Here is a 19,486-nt window from a genome sequence, read left to right as displayed (position 1 = left end):
AACTTTGAAATCTAGTTCAGCTTAGTATACCATCACATGTCCTCTTTGTATTAATGAAGTTTATTTATTTCAAGTCTTTAAGATCTTCACGTGATTGTTTCAGTTATCATTTTTACTGATGGATTGAGATTATACTCTGTTTTCCATGAGGTGCAAAGGATGGGCCCCTTTGTGGTACTTAATAGCTTATATTGCTCATGTTAATTCCTCAGACAACACAAACAGGAATATCCTACTGTCATGCAGCCTTTGAAACTTTTTTTGCTGATGAGCATTTTCACTGACATTTGACAATAGAATGTAGGTTTTATGAAGTAAGGATATAGATTCTATGCAGTAAGCATATCTTGCAATACAAGCTGTCATTTATTTTTATATTTCTCTCTTTTCCTATCTCTAGTTTTGCATATATTGAGATTTACACAGCCTAGGTTGTACTGAACCTATCCATTTCTTGTTGAGAAAGAGGGTTTTACACGACACAAGTCTTACAGGAATCTGTTCAAATAACTCATTTTATGAACCAACTTAATTGCAGGATAAAGGATGTTTTAGTGTTCTCACAAATCTTAGCATCACTGGCAACAGATTACAAAACTGCCTATCTGAGCCCTTTAATCCTTGTGAGAAACATGCATTATTCTGAGCATGCATAGTTGTATTTGACCACTACAGCATCATGATGTAAAATTAAAAATTTGCTTTGAAAATCAGGGTTGTCCAATTACAGGGTTACTGTAATCCTGAACTCTGTGGTATGGAGGTGGTCAGTAAGATGTATTTAACTTTTAGCACTCTAGAGCTTTTGCCCTGGGAAACAGTTGCCAGGCAAGTTACTAGTCACAAAGGTGCCATCTTGGCTTTTTCTCTCATATAAATAGCACTACACTAACACCAGTCGAAAGACTGATCAAAATTTTTCAGGAGGAAGGTTAAGGGGCCTGACAGTGCTTGTTTTCTTGGGCTATTTCCAGAAGGAAGATTTTTTTTTTTTTTCCCTGAAGCTGTTGTGATATCCCCGTGTTTATAAGTAAATAGAGATACTGCATTTAAAATTGTACCAAAGGCATTTTTTTAAGATTTATAAAATCTGTATTGGAAATGGGAAAGTGAACATGTTCTAAATAATCCTTTGTGGTGTCATGTAAAGCCTCTGCAGAAGAAAAGTGATGTGGAAGGTGAATCTTTACAACAATTTCCTCTCCATCGGTCCAGGTTAGCTACTGTCATTCACCCACTGGTACAAAATACTATCAAAGTGTCTGCAGAAAGGAGAAATGCCACTTCTCACCAACTCTACATCATCTACTTTGTCAAAATGTTACTCGGACCTCACATGTGTTCAATATCTGCTGTGAACATCCATTTAAACTTAAAAAATATATTTTCAGACACATCCAGAAATTAAATTACTTTAAGACAAGATAAAAAGGGTCAGAACCATTTAAAAAAGTTTCATTAGCTCCACACTGAATTCTGCAAGTAAAACACTTAGCAATAGTAGCAAGTAAGTCAATATTAAGACCTCTGGTTTTAGCATTCATTTTATGTGTTAAAGCTGTCAAGAAAAATAAACAGTTTTCAGGCCAATGAGTGTGCTGAGGCAAAGTAAACACTCCCTAAAGGCTTTTTCAGTCCTCTCTCTTTTGTAACAAAACAGTTACTGAATTCATAGTCCCATGCTGTCTATCCACAAGTCAGTTCTGCACAGAGCTGTAGTATCCAAGCATAAGGTACTCTGGAGCCAAAAATGGCAAAGTCTTCTTCGTCCTGACAATCTGAACAGGTCCACCTTCACCCAGAGCTTTCTTTGTTGTTGAGGCTCTCCTGAAATTGGTTAGGATGGTAGTTTCCTAGTTAACAAGTTAGTATAGTAATTAAGCCATTGCAGCTCCCTTAATCTCCTGTACCGAGCACAAATCAGCCACAAAAGGAAATATTTGCATCAATAGCACTAATCTGCTTGCAATTTATCAGTCAAAGTTTCCAAATACACTTATCCACTGTAAACTTTCCATTTGTATTTTCTTCTTTGTAAATAATATGAATATTTTACTGACCATGAAGACATTTGTTTTCCAGAAGATTTTGTTTCACATGTGTGAAACATCAATTTCCTTACTAGATGAAATCAGAACTGCTTGATTATGTCCCACAGAGCTTGTACAATTAAAGGTAATAGGTAAAGCACAGCCCTGTGATTTTGAAGCAAGAATGCAACAGAGTAACAACCCTGAACTTCTAGGTTTCCATGGATTTCTTATAACCTAGCAGATTAAGATCACATACTGTATTATTAATATTAAAATATATATGTTTCTATAGCAACTTCTGTGGTGCTACATAGTATTCTTAAATCGCAGTAAACTGCAGTGCAGTTTAGTATCTTAATAGCTGTTTCCCAATACAGTGATTCTGAACTGCTTACCTGAGGAGGGTAAATGTGGCTTAAACCTAATCAATACATAATCTGTCGCAGGTTTCTCACTGATCCCTGTTGACCTCAACAATTTGCTTTGTCGGTGCCAGTTGACCTGCAACTTCTTTAAATCTCCAGACAATGAGGCTCTTTTTATAATTATTTTCTGTGAAAATTATGGGTGTATCCTCAACTGAACCAGCTATTTCGAACAGGTTGGGAAGGAACAGTAGGAGGAGGTGCCAGGGGAGTAAGAGCTCGTGACAAGGAGATGGACAGTGAGAGCATTTTAACAGGACAGAAGCAACTTCTCAGTGAGGGGTTTAAAATACAGAACTTCCAGAATCTCAAACCCATCACAGCAGTGTATCATCACCAATTCAATTCAGCAACAGTTTTCTAAGCATAAAAGGAAGGCAAGGGCTCTAGACATGCAACACTTTGAAAGTTAGTCCCCTATTTCTAAAGGCCTTCAGAAAGTACATACTTGTTGTGGTTCACAGATCTGTACCATTCCCTTAAAATACTGTTTAAGTCATATCTTTTTAGGAGCACTTGAATATTTAAAAATTATGAAGAAATGGGTCAGAAAGTGAGCAATGCGTTTAAAATGAGTAAATACTGTTTGTGACTGAGATCCAGAAGGCTACCTGCAAACTTTTGTTATGCATTTAAGTCCATACTGCTTAGTTATTATTTGTTTCCAACTAGCAAGGAGATTTTATTTTCATTTGTAGTAAACTGCTTTCTATGTTTGAGGCTTGGGCAGGGGGCAAGGCATTTTGTGATTCAGATTCTCTGGAAATATGATGAGAAATAAGACATTTCCAAATTTAGTGTTATTGTTAAAATATCTAATCTAATGAGTGAATTGTTAGCCACTCCCTCACAGTAATTCAAGACAGAATCTAGCAGACTGTTGCTTATTTTTAAGTCACCCGGCAACATTATTCTCACTGCATGCCAGAATAAATTCTGAATCAAAAGTCAGAGTTCTGTAGTAACCTAACTGCAGAAGCAAAGGCCACTCAATTTTCAGTTTATTAATAAGCAGGAACATTGTTAATTTTTCTTCAATACTTGTTTTGCAAAATATCTCCATCATGAGGGATCTATCAGTAGAGAGAATGTTCCACCTTTAGGATTTCTAGAGAACTTGATGTTCTTCACAGAGGAGATGTAGTGGTCCAAAGAGGTAGGATTGCCTTAGCTGCAGAAATTCCTGGAGCTGGCTTTCACAGGTCTTGTGCATTCATGCAAGCACCTGTGGTATTTGGTAATTAGGATAGATACTAACCCATCACCCTGAGCATCCACTCATACCTAACTCGGGTAAAATTTCCCTTGTGTTTCCTAAAGGACTTTAGCCAGGCTGAAATTCACCTTATCAGGCCCTGTCCAAGATATTTGTGGAAGGGGATGTGCAGCAGCATTTAACACCAGAAATTACCATGGCTTTGATGACCTGAGCGAAAGACCAGTTAATACATTATAACTGTTGCTAGGGACTTTGCCTGGAATACTAAAATACACTTGATGCATTTTATTTCTTAAGTGTAAATACAGCACCAAAGAAATTTATTCTTCTTAATTGTCCTCTTTACCTTATCAAATTCCCTTATATGAGGTTGTCATAGAGTTTTTTTATCAGACAAAATATTTAAAGACAACAAGGAAAACAGAGTATTTAAACTGAATTTCTGTAACAGTGTTAGAAAACCTCAGCACATTTATTTGCCATTCATTCTATTTTTTGGAGAGGCTTTCAGCTGATTAATAACATGAAACACTTGAACAGAGCTTAAATTTCTGGAGGAAATGCTTTATAGTGCGGCTTTCATTTAACTCACTGGGGTGCGATGGCCAAGGGCCCTCTGAGTAATGTGCAGAAAAATGTGACCTGAGTCCCGTGTCAGCTCAAAGAGGAGGGAAGATACACTGGAGGGTCAAAATGGGTCTGTGATCTGAAGAGGATGGCATTGCCAGTGCTGAACTGCAAGAGTTGTCACTGGAGTGTACTGAATGCTCACAGAAAGGTGAGGAAAGTGTCTCCACGGCAAGGACAGATGGCAGAAATCTGGGGGGGTTTGTAGCAAACAAGAGGGATCATGTCACCTTTTGCCCTGTGACCTAAATCTGGGTTTGGGGACTTACACGTCCTCTATTCCTGCAGCCCTGCAGCGGAGGGACTGGCCCTGCTGCGCCATAGCCTGGATTTACACCATCCTGGCTCTGCGACGTCAGTGGGTCTGTCTGTATCCTTGCTGGAGTAACTGGGGAACAGTCAGCTAGATGAGCCTCCTGGCATGTACTCCTATGAAGGGACATCAACTAGATGAGCCTCCTGGCATGTACTCCGATGAAGGGACATCAACTTTAGTGAAAGTCAGAAGACATGAACAATTAGAAACTCAGAGTAATTTCTGTTCTAAAGGTTTTCCAATATACTAGTAGATTTCAGACAAGCATGGACATTATTGGTTAAAGTAAAATTGTCAAAACCAAAACAATTGTTCTTCTTTGCAGTATCTATTTACAGCAGCCGCTGTTTTTTTTCCTATTTATTCTGCCACTTTCAAACACATGCTGTTCTGAAGATAGATGCCTAATGACATGTTCAATTTAAGTACTGACACCAATAATAATAAATAATATGCTACCCTGAGTGCTAATAAACTTTAATGCTTTTATTCATAACTGTATGAATCACCAAGATTTATACTTATCATAAAATTCTGGAAGTGAAAGTAATGAGGAAGTAATAGACTAAAGTAGGACACGGTCTGTATTTTCTGATATATTAGTCACAAAATCCTGTACAATATGGCGTTGAATATTCTTGGATTATTATTTATTCAGAAAAGCATTCTTGCTAAATAAAGATAAGATAGAGCAATTAAAAAAATGTAAATTTAAGTTTATGAGCTGCAGTGTTCCTCAGTTAAATTGAATTGCTCCCACCAAAATGGATCGCAGCTGAGCTGTTCAAATGTGTTAGACTGCTGCTTTTGAATTACCTTATTTTGTATTCTTTTTTATTTAATTAAAAATAAAGTTAGATACGTTGTTTCATATCTTTTACAATTTTTTGTAATCTACAAGTGGCAAAGACATTATTTTTACTGTTAAATTACACTTGCTGAATTTCTGATAACATCATTAAAAATATGACCATGTCCCTATCCGTTTATAAGTGTGGAAGTCTTATGGCACTTTGTACGCTTATGGTAGTATTAGACACTGTGTCCTGGCAAAATTCTGTGAGAAGTCCGAAAGTCTCTCTGACCTTGAGTTCTGATTTATTCTGGAGTACTTGTCCATTACCAAATCTATGATCTCCTTATTGTCTGAGATGAATTACAGTCAATACTACTCTCAGTGTGTTATGGGAGGATTTCAGCATTCTAGATGCAATGTCATCCACTGGATAAGAAACTGATTTACAACAAAAGAGATATAAACTCTTCCGCTCACTGTGGGTTTGAGCTAGGCGAGTCCGTTAACGTCTGTTTCCCCTCTCATCATTTATGTGTGCTATCCATTAAAAAAACTCCATAAACTCTCCAGGGCAGAAACTGGGTTTGAAGTGCTCAGTTCAGGAAGAGCTTAATCCCTTTAAATGCTGCTTAAATATGAATAATAGTAATAAACTCTTGGCAGCAGGCCACTGATAGACTGCTGCATTGACATTCTGAACAATCTTGTCCCGTTGGCTCCTTGAATCTGCCTCCCCCAGGTCGCAGCCCGGTGACGCTGAGCCTGGAGCAGTCACAGGCAGCCACGCAGAGAGGTGATGGACTCTGCTTTGCTTCCAAAAGGCCAAAACCGCAGGCAGAGAGGGTGTGGGGTAGCTCTGAGGTGTGCGAGGGTTCCAACAAACACTTCCTGTAAAGGCGTTTTTGTGTGGGCTCTCAGCGATCGTCCCTGGCATGTGGGTTCATCCCTGCTGCAAGGCCCCACCAGTGCCTGTGTCATGGGGCAGGTGGGCTTGTACCAGCTGGTAAACCTGGCTCTTCACTGCACATTGGAGAGATGCATTGCTTTCAGCTTTGACACTTTCCTGTATAAGCCCATTTTCATGTAAAATGTAGTCCTAAAAGTTTTAGGTTGAGTCTTTGAAAAGGCTTTTGAAATTTGATGACGAGGTACATTGTTATATCTGTTTTTGCTGAAACTAAAGCAGTAACTCATGGTTGTTTACACATTCAACCACCATTTTTTTGGGGTCTGTATGAACAGGATTTTATAATGATTACAGAAGTTATTCTGAATTTCATTCTTCTCTTGAACATTGCTTGGAGAAACGGACAATTAACGTTAAGAGAAGCTGCAGAAGACAGTGACCACCTTCTAGTCATTAGAAAATAAAAATCAAAACTAAAGCCATATTCAAAAGGAATCTGGCTTTATGGAAGCAAATATTCATTCCCCTGCATAAGGATTTTGCAGTCTGACAAATGTCTTGAAACCTGGGGGGGAGTTTGAATTGTGAAGTTGTGATATTTCCCTAGATGAAAAAAGTTTGGTTTCTGTTTGAACTTTCTAAAATTATCAAAAAAACTGATGTTGTTTCATCTTTTTGTGACATACATGCATATTTGTGTTCCTCAGATAAATGGGAAGCCCCTGCAGTACATTTTCCCTCATGCAAGGCTCAAACTACTGAGAGATCCAAAGGATCACACTGTTTCAGGTAAAAAAAAAAGCAACCCTCTACGAGACATGATAATTAATTTTATGAGCATGAATAGTGCAAAAGATTTGCAGTATTAAAAATAGCTCCTGTGTCATATGCAGCAGGAAATTCAGCGGTCATTTTAAATCCTGTTAGTTGGTATAACAGAAAGCAGCAGTGTGGAAAAAAGGTCACAACATCTGTTCAAGATATATAACCTATACAGACATTAAAAACAGAGGGAAAATCTGTTGTGTTACACATATGAGCAGTCTGTTTTGCTGTTGCTTTTTATATAACTGTATTCTCTGGAAGCTTCTATAAAATAGGCTAGTGTAGGTGTTCAACACGTACAGAAATGACAATTCTATTCTTTCTGTACTGGAACTATTCTACAGAGGGGGGCTGCGGAACAATCAGATCCCATTTTTCTGTGGTATCTTCACATAGAGACATTTATCACAGGACTTGATTTATTCTCTTTTCCCTAACGCTAACACAAATGCTCATGTAAGTCTGAGTCTGCTTGCAAAGGAGATGAAAGTGGCAAAGGTTAGAGTCATTCACCTCCCAGACCATGAGCAGGAATGTGGTGTGACGTTTCTGTGTATCAAATTGTAAAAGGCTACCCACTACAAGATCTAGCGCAGGTAAGGTCTGCCTGTTTGAGCTTTTGGAATTTCACTAATTCTCTCATCTTATACTGGTAAGAAACTCAAAGGGTTTTTACTATGCTGTCTGTCTTCTTTCAGAGGTACACGCTTTAAGCGGTTTTGTTGTGGAACCGTCAGACTTTCTTTTAACTCACTTGAAAAATTCTTAATAGTGTGTGTCAAACTCAGTTTCTGTGCAGAAGTAATTACCGACTGCCAGCTCTGTTGTTCCCTCGAGCATTAAGTAGAAAGCGACATGAACTTACTTGAATTGCTAAATGTTGTTTTCACAGGTTTTCTGGCAGTAAAATCTTGATCACTTCCACCCCCAGTATCCACCTCATACTTAGGGTGTTAAATGAATGTATGAGGTATTTTCTTGCTAGTCAGCGTAACACCCACGGGTGATTTTGGGGCCTAGAAAGACCCCTCCTCCCACTCAGCTCAGACTGATGGAAGCTGCTGGGTTGGCCGCTGGGTCGGACCCCCTGCCCCAGGTCCTCGCAGTCTGTAGGAGCTCCTTGCCATCTTCCTGCGGATCTTTGCCCTGCGGGGCGATCAGTAATGCTGTGATCCAAGCTACGCTCTTACTCAAGAGCAAGTGGAATTACAACCACACCACTGTGTATAGCTCGTGGTTTAATGTTGCTGAAGGCCTGCTCTCCTATGTAAAGTTACTTACCCTTGTGCAGTGTAAAATGCCTATTCCACATTCTCAACGAGTTCTTGTGCTGGCAACCACAGCAACATACTATGCATCAGAGTAAATGTCTTGTAAGACCTGGCTGGAAAACCGAGGTGTAGATATTGACTTCCCATTTACTAATGTCCTGGATAACGTGAGATCAGGCAGGATCAAATATTCCCTCAGGATCCTGCTAAGGTTTCGTAGCCCACACTGGGTTTGCTCCCTGCTGCAGGTGTGCTACATTGTACCTAAACTGTAACTGGAGTAAGCAAGCTTGGCTAGGTGTCTATGAACTGCAGTCAGACTTTTGGTTTTTAGTCTAGGCACACCCTTGGAGACCTGCACAGACGTACTTCTATATGATGTACATACAGATTTGTCTACAAATATGAAAAGACTTAAAGGCAAATTGTACAGAAAAGAGCCAAAGGTGGAAAAGGGTACCAATAGGGAGGACCTGAGCCAGAAGAAATTGTTCTATTTTTCATTCCTTGTACATCTTTGAAATAGCATAACTCCTTGACTTTGTGCCTCCCTCTCTCTCCCTCTCTCAGTGTCTGAAAGATTAACATACACAGAAACTCTTTTTAAATGTGCAGTGCTTTCTGCTTAGCCTTCAGCTTTCCAAATTACCTCTCCCAGAGCCACACATGTGGTTTTTATTCACTTTTTTAAAAAATTCAAGTTTGATTAAACTTTATCTGCAAACAAATAGCAAGTATCTTTGTTTATTACCCAGACAATGACTGTTAACCAGAGGCAGACTTAGAAATCTATTATACAGTGAAAGTTAAATAAAATGATGGTAGATTAAACAATATATACTGTATACTACCACAGCTATCTCACGACAGGATTATTGAATATTCATCCAGATGCTGTGGTTGGTTGGTTTGTTGGCCGGCTGGTTTCTTTCTCTTTCTTTGTTTCTTTGTTTCTTCCCTTCCTCTCCTTGTTCTGCTCTCTCTTTCTCCCTCCCCCTCTCTTTCTTATCAAAAGTACCGCAATGAGGTGTTGAACCATTTTATTTAGCTCTTTGCTTTGTACTGGTTACGTAGACACAGGAAGAGGGTATGTTAAAAAAATCAACAACCCTCAATAAAGCTCACATGGGGAGTCAGATTCATACAAGCCAGCTGACCTGTGGTCCTGGGTGACCACAGCAGCATATGCATCATGCAATGTCTCAGATTATCTATACTGTATGCATGAAACATTCTCTGTCAGCTATGCACAAAAGCATGTCCTAAGTGATCATTTCTGTGCATGCAAGAACAGTTTCTACTGGTGGTTTCAATGATCTACTAGCATTTTGGTCAGTTCAAAACCAGGAGCTACCTGGGGAGATGCCTGAGACTGACAGGTCCTCCTTTCAGGGATTTAATGAACACATCTTCAGTATATAAATAGTGTATCTTAACCAGTGTGTGCACAGCAGGAGCTACATGGGGGAATCTCCCAAACTGTCCTCAGTTCCCACTTGGAGAACTCTAGTAACTGTTAACCAGCTGCTTTGCTGGAAATCTGGCCACGGGTTCAGCCCATCACCTCATCTCACTGGGGAGCTCCTGGGCCAGCCTGGGCATTAATGACGCTGTGTGCTGGGTCAACCCTGATACTCAGCTATACCACAGCCGTAACTATAGGACAAGCTTAAATTTCATGCTAACATCACCATTATAATTTGAATTCCATAGATCTCATCACGTATTTACCATAGTGGAGGTCACTGCCTGCTTATGGATCCAGAAATTGTCACATTATGACTATCAATAATAGAAGTAATGCCAAATAATTTAAAAATGAGGCTGTATAGCTATGTATCCTGTGCACATGCATTCTGTTTCTTTGCTTTCTTAATGAAAACTGCCTTTGAGATACAGATGCCTTTGATCCCGCTTACATAATCTGCCATAATTTTGCATGCAAAAACATTTACTACAAATTTTAGCATGTGAATGAGGTGTTGAAGGAACAAGCAACCAAGTCAAAATTGTGATGGCAAGAGAATAGTAACTCTGAATGAAAAATAGATGCGTACTTGCTAGGTGGCTTCTCTCTTGAGGGTGCTTATTTCTTTAGCATATGCCATCATCTAGAGCTCATAGCTCTGCTTTTCAGGGTATGCAGTGTCCCCTCCTTAGGCAGCGCTGATAGATGCAAAGGAATTGCCAAGGATTTTCTCTGCAAAGACAGGTTAATAAATTGTAATTTTTTGATAAAAAAAGAATTGGCATCATGGTTATGCTGATGTGCTAAAGTAATGACGGCAGTGGTCAGTGAATGATAAAATAGCAGTATTTAATGCTCCAGAAACTCACTGTTTGTTTTCACTGAGAATCCCTTGTTCCTTTCGGTTTCTTTAGCATAGCAGCATAAGCACTGTTTCATACTGCCAGCGTTTTCTTTTCTGTTTTTTAACATGTCATAGTTATACTTGAAAAAGTGAAGAGAAGACATAACTACTGAAAGTAATGAAATCATTGACAATGCCTTTGGAAATGTTGCAAAGATAAAAACTTATATTATGTTATTCCTGATCAGAAAGCTGTTTAGACACAGTGGGTGAAAACCCAACAAGGCAGACAAATCTCAGTAGGTCTATAGGTATGAGTGCACTCAGTCAAAGGTAGCTTTTGCCGCTTTGCCTCACTTAGGCTGAGTCACAACTAATTCTTCTTTTTCCAAAAGTAGGATATTCTGTGTTTCCAGGGAGCAAAATACACCTTTGAGCAGCTAGACTGTCCGTGTTGTGGAACATCCTCTTCAATTCTGATGAAAAAATAAAAGGGAGAGAAGCAATTCAGAAAAAGATGAGAACTTCATAGTAGAGTAAAGAAGAGAATTAGACTGTGTCCCTAGTCTTCACTTTAGCAGTGATGTCAGTGAATGTGTTAAGGGGATGACAGCACAGCTGTAACACTGCAGACAGGTCAGAGGTGCTTCATGCTCTGTATAAGGGTTAATTCCTGCACAGAACACTACACGTCTGCAGCAAGCCGGCTCACAGGGTAAATATACAAAGACAAGGGAAGAGGATTCAAAGAGATTTCCTATATCAAGGCCTCACTGTTATAGATAGTAAATAAATAACCCTATATATTTAATGCTCTTTCACCTGCAAGTTCAACAAATTCAGACCTTACAGCAAAATAAAAATAGGAAAGGAAGGTTATCAGGAGTATTCAGCATGGATTCACCAAGGGGAAATCATGCCTGACCAATCTGATAGCTTTCTACGATGACATGACTGGCTGGGTAGATGAGGGGAGAGCAGTGGGTGTTGTCTACCTCTACTTCAGCAAGGCTTTCGACACTGTCTCCCATAACATCCTCCTAGGGAAGCTCAGGAAGTGTGGGCTGGATGAATGGACAATGAGGTGGATTGAGAACTGGCTGAATGGCAGAACTCAGAGGGTTGTGATCAGCGGCACTAAGTCTAGTTGGAGGCTGGTAATAAGTAGTGTCCCCCAGGGGTCAGTACTGGGCCCAGTCTTGTTTAACTTCATCAACGACCTGGATGAAGAGTTAGAATGTATCCTCCGCAATTTTGCTGATGACACCAAACTGGGAGGTGTGGTAGACACACCAGAAGGCTGTGCTGCCATTCAGCGTGACCTGGACAGGCTGGAAAGCTGGGCAGAGAGGAACCTGATGAGGTTTAACAAGGGAAAGTGCAGGGTCCTGCACCTGGGGAGGAACAACCCATGCACCAGTACAGGCTTGGGGTGGACCTGCTGGAGAGCAGCTCTGTGGAGAGGAACCTGGGTGTCCTGGTGGACGACAGGTTAACCATGAGTCAGCAGTGTGCCCTGGCTGCCAAGAAAGCCAATGGGCTCTTGGGGTGCATTAGGAGGAGTGTGGCCAGCAGGACGAGGGAGGTTCTCCTTCCCCTCTACACTGCCCTAGTGAGGCCTCATCTGGAGTACTGTGTCCAATTTTGGGGTCCCCAGTTCAAGAAAGATGAAGAGCTACTGGAGAGAGTCCAGCGGAGGGCTACAAGGATGATGAGGGGACTGGAGCATCTCTCCTGCGAGGAAAGGCTGAGGGAGATGGGCTTGTTCAGCCTGAAGAAGAGAAGGCTGCGAGGGGACCTTATAAATGCTTGTAAATATCTGAAGGGTGGGTGTCAGGAGGATGGGACCAAACTCTTTTCAGTGATGCCCAGCGACAGGACAAGGGGCAATGGGCACAAACTGAAGCAGAGGAAGTTCCATCTAAACATGAGGAAGAATTTCTTCCCTCTGAGGGTGACAGAGCACTGGATCAGGCTGCCCAGGGAGGTCGTGGAGTCTCCTTCTCTGGAGATATTCAAGACCCACCTGGACAAGGTCCTGTGCAGCCTGCTGTAGGTGACCCTGCTTCAGCAGGAGGGATGGACTAGATGACCCACAGAGGTCCCTTCCAACCCTTAACATTCTGTGATTCGGTAATACTGAATTGCAGTGAATATGTGATTACTAATCAATTAGAAAAACACCTTAAGTGTAGTCACAGTCTGTGCTGAATGTGAAATAGTAGTCAAAGACAGGATGAGAAGCGTAAGCCACCTGTTGTCCTCATAGTCTTTTCTTAGAGGATTACTTATCCTATTTCTTTGGTTTAGTTTTGCGAAGAACTGAGATAACAATACTTTGCACAGGAAAACAATACCCTTCTCTAACACTCAGTTGTCATTGGGGAAGAATTTAATCTGTAATTAATGGCCATCATTCCTTCAAACACTCTTGCTTTGACAGAGATGTGGCACAGAAGTCAAAATCCTAGAAACAGAAAGGGACAGAGCTGTTACAGCCAGGCAATATCAGAGATTTTCTATCGAAGTCATGTGGCAGTAAGTGAGGACAGGAATGGAAATAAAGGGATGTAGATATGCCTGCTTAGGTCTTGAGAGCAATCTTTGAAAGAACTTAATAATACTCAGCTTTTCTAAATACAAAAAAAAAAAAAAAAAGACTGTGAAAAATCTTACAATGAGTGGAGGTAACTGAGAGGGCAATGTGTCTACTGGTTGTAAAGGTCCAATCTGCTTTCATAGCTCTCACGCAGACAAGACTGCAGAAACAGATCACTGCAATACAGTCAGGCCCCAGGTTCTCAATGGAAAGCCAGGAGGAAAGCAGGCACGTAAGAATGAGATTCACAGAAGCCAAACCAGAAATCTCTCTGTTTTGGAGATATGTAATGCAGGTCAGACCTTTCTCATGAAGAACTAGAAGACGAGACATTCAGGGGTGTATATCATTGGTGAGACAATGTGTCAAGGACATTAGAAAAAGTTAATAATGCAGAAATGTCAGTTTAAGGTTTCACTTCACAGGTGAGGCATAAATTGTTTGAACGACTCTCAGAGTAAAATGAAGACCCTGTGCTCCCATCTCTGCATACTGGCTATCAAAAATACACGTAGGTTTCATAATTACACTTGAACAAGTCAGTTACAAAGGGAGGCTGTAAAATAAATCACGTTTTGGATATGGCTCTTTTCCTCTATTGATTACAAAGAGACCTTGAGATGACTACCTCAGACTACAATTTTTGTCTTGTAGAGATCTTAAATTAGATGAGATGTTCACAAGTGTCTTGTATACAAAGAAGCTACTGAAAAATCAAAAGACTTTTAGAGGACTGGCTGTCTAAAGGACCACATTGCTCCTCATCACCAAGAGACAAACACCTGAGTTGGATGCATTTTCCAGCGCAGGGTGCTGGACCATTTTGAGAGTGATTGCCTTCTGTTCTCTATTTACCTTATCACAGATTTGTACCAGTCTTTGAAGTGTGCTAGGGGTACACTCTCAGGCAATCTGGATGCAGGGTGATTAAGGTTAAGATATTCTGATTCTGCAGGTCACTAACAGAAAGAAAATGATACTCGTTGGTAGGTAGGGTACTCTGAGGTTCTGATTGTCTCATAGTGTCATTGCGCCAAGGTAACTGAGGTGCAGCATTTGTCAAGTGAAACTGCTGTTCCTATTATCTGTTTCTGACTTTTTTCACGAAAATATTGTTTACAGGTAATATGCACTCAATGCCTGTGAGTTTGTTTGCTGTTTTACTTCAGTAAAAAGAAGTCAGGAGAGGAGGACTTTCAGCAAAATTTTCTTTAAATAACCTAATGTTTGCCGCAATATGTTCTCGTTCTCAAAGAAATCTGTTCATTGAGAAAGGGAGAGAAGCTGACATTAGACAGTCAAGGCCAATGAAGCCAAAGCTGTCTGAGGACAGACACCCCAAAAGTGCATGAATTTCCTCCTCACATACACAAAAAAAGGTCAGCCCCCCCTTTAATCACTACAATGCACATTTTCTTAAGAGATACAATTTAAGGAGGCAAAAGTTTGAGATATATAAAAGTGCTAATTTTTGTGTTACATCAGAAATTGTATATTTGCTTTCTGTAAAAGTTGTTTTTATTTTGCTGCTTTTTGCTGTCTTGGACAGCAGTAGTCATTGGCTTGAGAATATATAATTTTCCCTGAAAAGACTGAAAATTTCCCTCATTTGACAGCTGCTTCTAGTGGGTAGCAAAAACTACCAGATCATTCTCTTGGTACAGAAGTGAAAACTACCGAGTTTAAAGAAACAAGCTATGCAGGTAAATGAATTATCTTTATCCCTGTTCACAAAAAGCCCTGAAGGGTTAATTTCAACATATAGTAAACTGACTAGTAAATTACTATGCACTTAATTCATATGCTACTTATCTTTTGCAGTAGTCGAGTTCTTATAAGAAATAATCATAGAATCATATAATTGTTGAATGGTTTGAGTTGGAAGGGACCTTGTAGATCATCCATTTCCAGCCCCTCTGCTGTTGGCAGGGATACCTTCCACTAGAACAGGTTGCTCAAAGCCCCATCCACCTGGCCTTGTACACTTCCAGGGAGGGGGCATCCATGACTTCCCTGGGCAACATGTGCAAATGCCTCACCACCTTCATGGTAAAGAATTTATTTCTTATATCTAATCTAAATCTTCTCTTTCAGTTTACAGCCCTTACCTCGTGTCCCATCACTGCATGCTCTTGCAAAATGTCCCTGTCCAGCTTGCTTGTAAGTCCCTTCAGCTATTGGAAGTTCTCCCCAGAGCCTTCTCTGTCTCCAGGCTGAACAGCCCCAGCTCTCTCAGCCTTTCCTTCTAGGAGAGGTGTCCCATCCCTCTGATCATTTTTGCGGCCTCCTCTGGACCCACTCCAACAGGTCCATGTCTTTCCTGTCCTGAGAGCTCCAGAGCTGGACGCAAGACTCCAGGTCTCACCAGAGGGGAGCAGAGGGGCAGAATCCCCTTCCTCGCCCCGCTGGCCACGCTTCTTGTGATGCAAGACAGGCTGGAGGAATGGGCCAATAGAAACCTTGCGAAGTCAAAGAAGGACAAATGCAATGCTGTACCTGGAGAGAAAGAGCCCTGTTCAATGATACAAGCTGGGAACCGATTGACTGGAGAGCAGGTCTGCAGAATAGGCCTCCAGAGGAGGTCTCTGTAGACAGCCATCTGCACATCATGTGCCTTGACAGTAAAGGCAGCCAACGGCATCCTGGACTTTGTTACCAGGAGCATGCCAGTAGATCAGGGGAAGAGACTGTCCACTTCTACTCAGCACATGTCAGACTGTGTCTGGATACTGTGCTCAGTGTTGCCCCCACTGCCCACACAAGAAAGACAGTGACAAACAGGAGGGAGTGCAGCAGAGAGCCGCTGAGGTGGTTGAGGGCTGGAGCACCTGCCCTGAGAGCAGAGCTGAGGGACAGGGCTTGTTCAGCCTGATGAGGAATTATTAACTGCTTCCTCCTGGATTATGGGGGGTGTGTTCTGCTCTCCTTCTTCGTATCTTCTAGCATTGGGGGCTGACTACCCTTGGAATTACCAGTCTGACTATTAAAGACTGAGGTGAAGCAGGCATTAAGTACCTCAGCCTTTTCCTCATCCTTGTTGGCAATATTCCCCCTCATATCCAATAAGGGGTGGAGACTCTCTTTGACCCTCTTTTTATTGTTGATGCATTTGTAAAAAGATTTTTTGTTGTTCCTTACAACAGTGGCCAGCCTGAGTTCTAGCTGGGCTTTTGCCTTTCTAATTTCCTCTCTGCATGACCTAATGAGACCCCTGTATTCTTCTTGAGTCACCTGCCCTTTCTTCCATAGGTGGAAGACCCTCTTTTTCCTGAGTCCCAGCAACACCTCCAGGTGTTCAGCAAGGGAGCACAAAGGCTCCTGTTTCAATGTATGCCTATTGCCTCTCATCCCCCTGTCATGTGTTGCTGTGAAGAGCCTGGCTCACTCCTGCTGATAAGCATCTATGAGCAGTCCTGGCTAACAGGGGAGGTCCCAGACGACTGGAGGATTGTCAAGGTGAAACCCATCTACAAGAAGGGCCTGAAGGAGGATCCCGGGAACTACAGGACTGTCAGCCTGACCTCAGTGCTGGGCAAGATTATGGAGAGATTCATCCGGAGTGTGCTCACTGGGCATGTGAAGGACAACCAGCGGACCTGGCCCAGCCAGCATGGGTTCATGAAAGACAGGTCCTGCTTGACCAACCTGATCTCCTTGTATGACTAGGTGACCCGCCTAGTGGATGAGGAAAAGGCTGTGGATGTTGTCTACGTGGACTTCAGTAAGGCCTTTGACACTGTTCCCCACAGCATCCTTCTCCAGAAAGTAGATGCCCATGGTTTGGGTGGGTGTACTCTTCAATGGACAAAGAACTGGCTGAATGGCCGAGCACAGAGAGGGGTGGTGAATGGAGATAAATCCAGCTGGTGGCTGGTCATGAGTGGTGTTCCCCAGGGCTCAGTTTTGGGTCCGGTCTTGTTTAATATCTTTATCAATGATCTGGATGAGGGGATTGAGTGCTCCTTCAGTAAGTTTGCAGATTACACCAAGTTGGGTGGCAGTGTGAATCTGCTTGAGGGTAGGAAAGCTCTGCAGAGGGATCTGGACAGACTGGATCGATGGGCTGAGGCCAACTGTATGAGGTTCAACAAGGCCAAATGCCGTGTCCTGCACTTCAGTCACAGCAACCCCATGCAACACTACAGGCTTGGGGAGGAGTGGTTGGAAAGCTGTCCAGCGGATAAAGAACTTCAGGTGTTGGTTGAGAGCCAGCTGAACGTGAGCCAGCAGTGTGCACAGGTGGCCAAGAAGGCCAATGGCACCCTGGCTTGGATCAGGAATAGTGTGGCCAGCAGGAGTAAGTAGGTGATCGTGCCCCTGTACTCGGCACTGGTGACGCCGCACCTCAAGTACTGTGTTTTGGATCCCTCACTACAAGAAAGACATTGAGTTGCTGGAGCATGTCCAGAGAAGACCAATGAGGCTGGTGAGGGGTCTAGAGAACAAGTCTGATGAGGAGCCACTGAAGGAACTGGGGCTGTTTAGTCTGGAGAAGAGGAGACTGAGGGGAGACCTTATTGCTCTCTACAACTACCTGAAAGGAGGTTGCAGTGAGGTGCGTGTTGGTCTCTTCTCCCAGGTAGCTAGCAATAGGATGAAAGGCAATGTCCTGAAGTTGCGTCAGGGGAGGTTTATATTGGATATTAGGAAAAATTTCTTTACTGAAAGAGTGGTCAGGCATTGGAATAGACTCCCCAGGGCAGTGGTGGAGTCCCCATCCCTGGAGGTATTTAAAAGATGTGTAGATGTGGTACTTTGGGACGTGGTTTAGTAGGCATGGTGGTGTTGAGTTGATGGTTGAATTTGATGATCTTAGAGGACTTTTCCCACCTACGATTCTATGATTCTATGATTCTATGATTCTATGATTCTATGATTCTATGATTCTATTATATTTACATTAATCTTGTTGCTGTTCCTTAAGTACCAAAGCTGATTCAGATGGTAGAGTTCAAAACTAGCATTTTAAACAATGAAGCTCTGCTGTCAGTCCATGGCATCTGTTGAGCTATTGGTGTCTATCAGTAAACACAGGCGAATCTCAGTCCCTACAATTTTTTTGCAGATTTAAAGCTACCGTCTACCGTAGACGACACCATAGATAGTGATGTGACAGATAATCTAAAAAGAAGAGACTTGTATCTTGTTTTCAAGTGGATATGAGAAGTGCTCCCAGATGCTAATTCCTAAAACACTTTATGAACCTTGAGGATGATAACCAGTGTACCAATCAGCATGAAAGAGACCTGCAGCAGATATAAATCAAAGCTGTGTTATTAAAACAACTGGAATATGTCTGAATTTCATCAGCTCAGGATTTGGCTTCATATACGTTTTATGCTTTAATTGGCAAAGGCCAAGAAGTGCAATAACTGAGTAGGCTTAATCTTGTTTCTAGGAAACAACTTCATTTAAGAAAATTTCATTAGAAAGCGCCAAAACAATGTCCCTGAGCAAAGTCTTGAAAATGCTGTACCTATCTAGGCAACCAAGGTCTGATATGGATCATCGTGTTATTTATCCCAGAGAACTGCAAATAAAAATTACCTTGGATTATATTATGCACATTACTTTTCCTTCTGCTTTCTAAGTGCCTGATCTAACTTGATTTTCTTTGCTCTGTTATGTTGCCTTTCCATCTGTTCTCCAGACTTTATAGATTGCTTTATCAGAACTATATCTAAATAAGCAGCTTGCATTTTTTCACTTGTAAGTCTGAACTCTCCAAAGAGAAGTCATCATTGTTTTTTCTGTGGCTGACAATTTCTGTTTTGTAGAATGGAACATGGAGTAAAATTGTTCCAGCAGATAAGGGCCTACCAGCACCATGGCATATGTCTGGTCTAGATAAGGCTGAAGGAGAAAAGTGGAGATAATGTGTAGTAAATGAACACAAGAGGAAGGTGTGTTCTGTCTCTGTTCACAGACAAATAGAATTGGAAGACTTTGTAGAGTTTGGTTTGATTGATATGTTCTCATTACTATAGCACATTTTGGCACATCCTTGCAAAGACTTTCATGCCTAATGTCTTGTTTCTCATTTTCATTCTCTATCATTATGCATTTTTCTAATTGCTGCCATTAGCTCTTGCCCTATAAAGGTCACCCTTGTGCTTCGATGCTGTGATTCAGCCTTCTGGTTTTGAATTTTGTTTT

The 19,486-nt window shown here is 41.5% G+C and overlaps 1 protein-coding gene across 12 annotated transcripts in view; it reads left to right on the top strand.

Annotated features, from left to right (window-relative positions):
- The window catches only part of PCLO (piccolo presynaptic cytomatrix protein), a 400,793-nt gene that overhangs the window by 240,946 nt on the left and 140,361 nt on the right, over positions 1-19,486 (top strand). For all 12 annotated transcript variants that reach the window (XM_075428595.1, XM_075428596.1, XM_075428594.1 and 9 more), the window contains exon 9: positions 7,031-7,112. In XM_075428595.1, the coding sequence (XP_075284710.1) occupies positions 7,031-7,112 (82 nt within the window). The remainder of the gene's footprint in view (positions 1-7,030; positions 7,113-19,486) is intronic.

This window comes from Opisthocomus hoazin, chromosome 8 (genome assembly GCF_030867145.1).
Source record: "Opisthocomus hoazin isolate bOpiHoa1 chromosome 8, bOpiHoa1.hap1, whole genome shotgun sequence".
In the NCBI taxonomy this organism is placed as follows: Eukaryota; Metazoa; Chordata; class Aves; order Opisthocomiformes; family Opisthocomidae; genus Opisthocomus; species Opisthocomus hoazin.
Note: the sequence above shows the minus strand (reverse complement) of the source record. Positions and strands in the feature narration are given on the sequence as shown.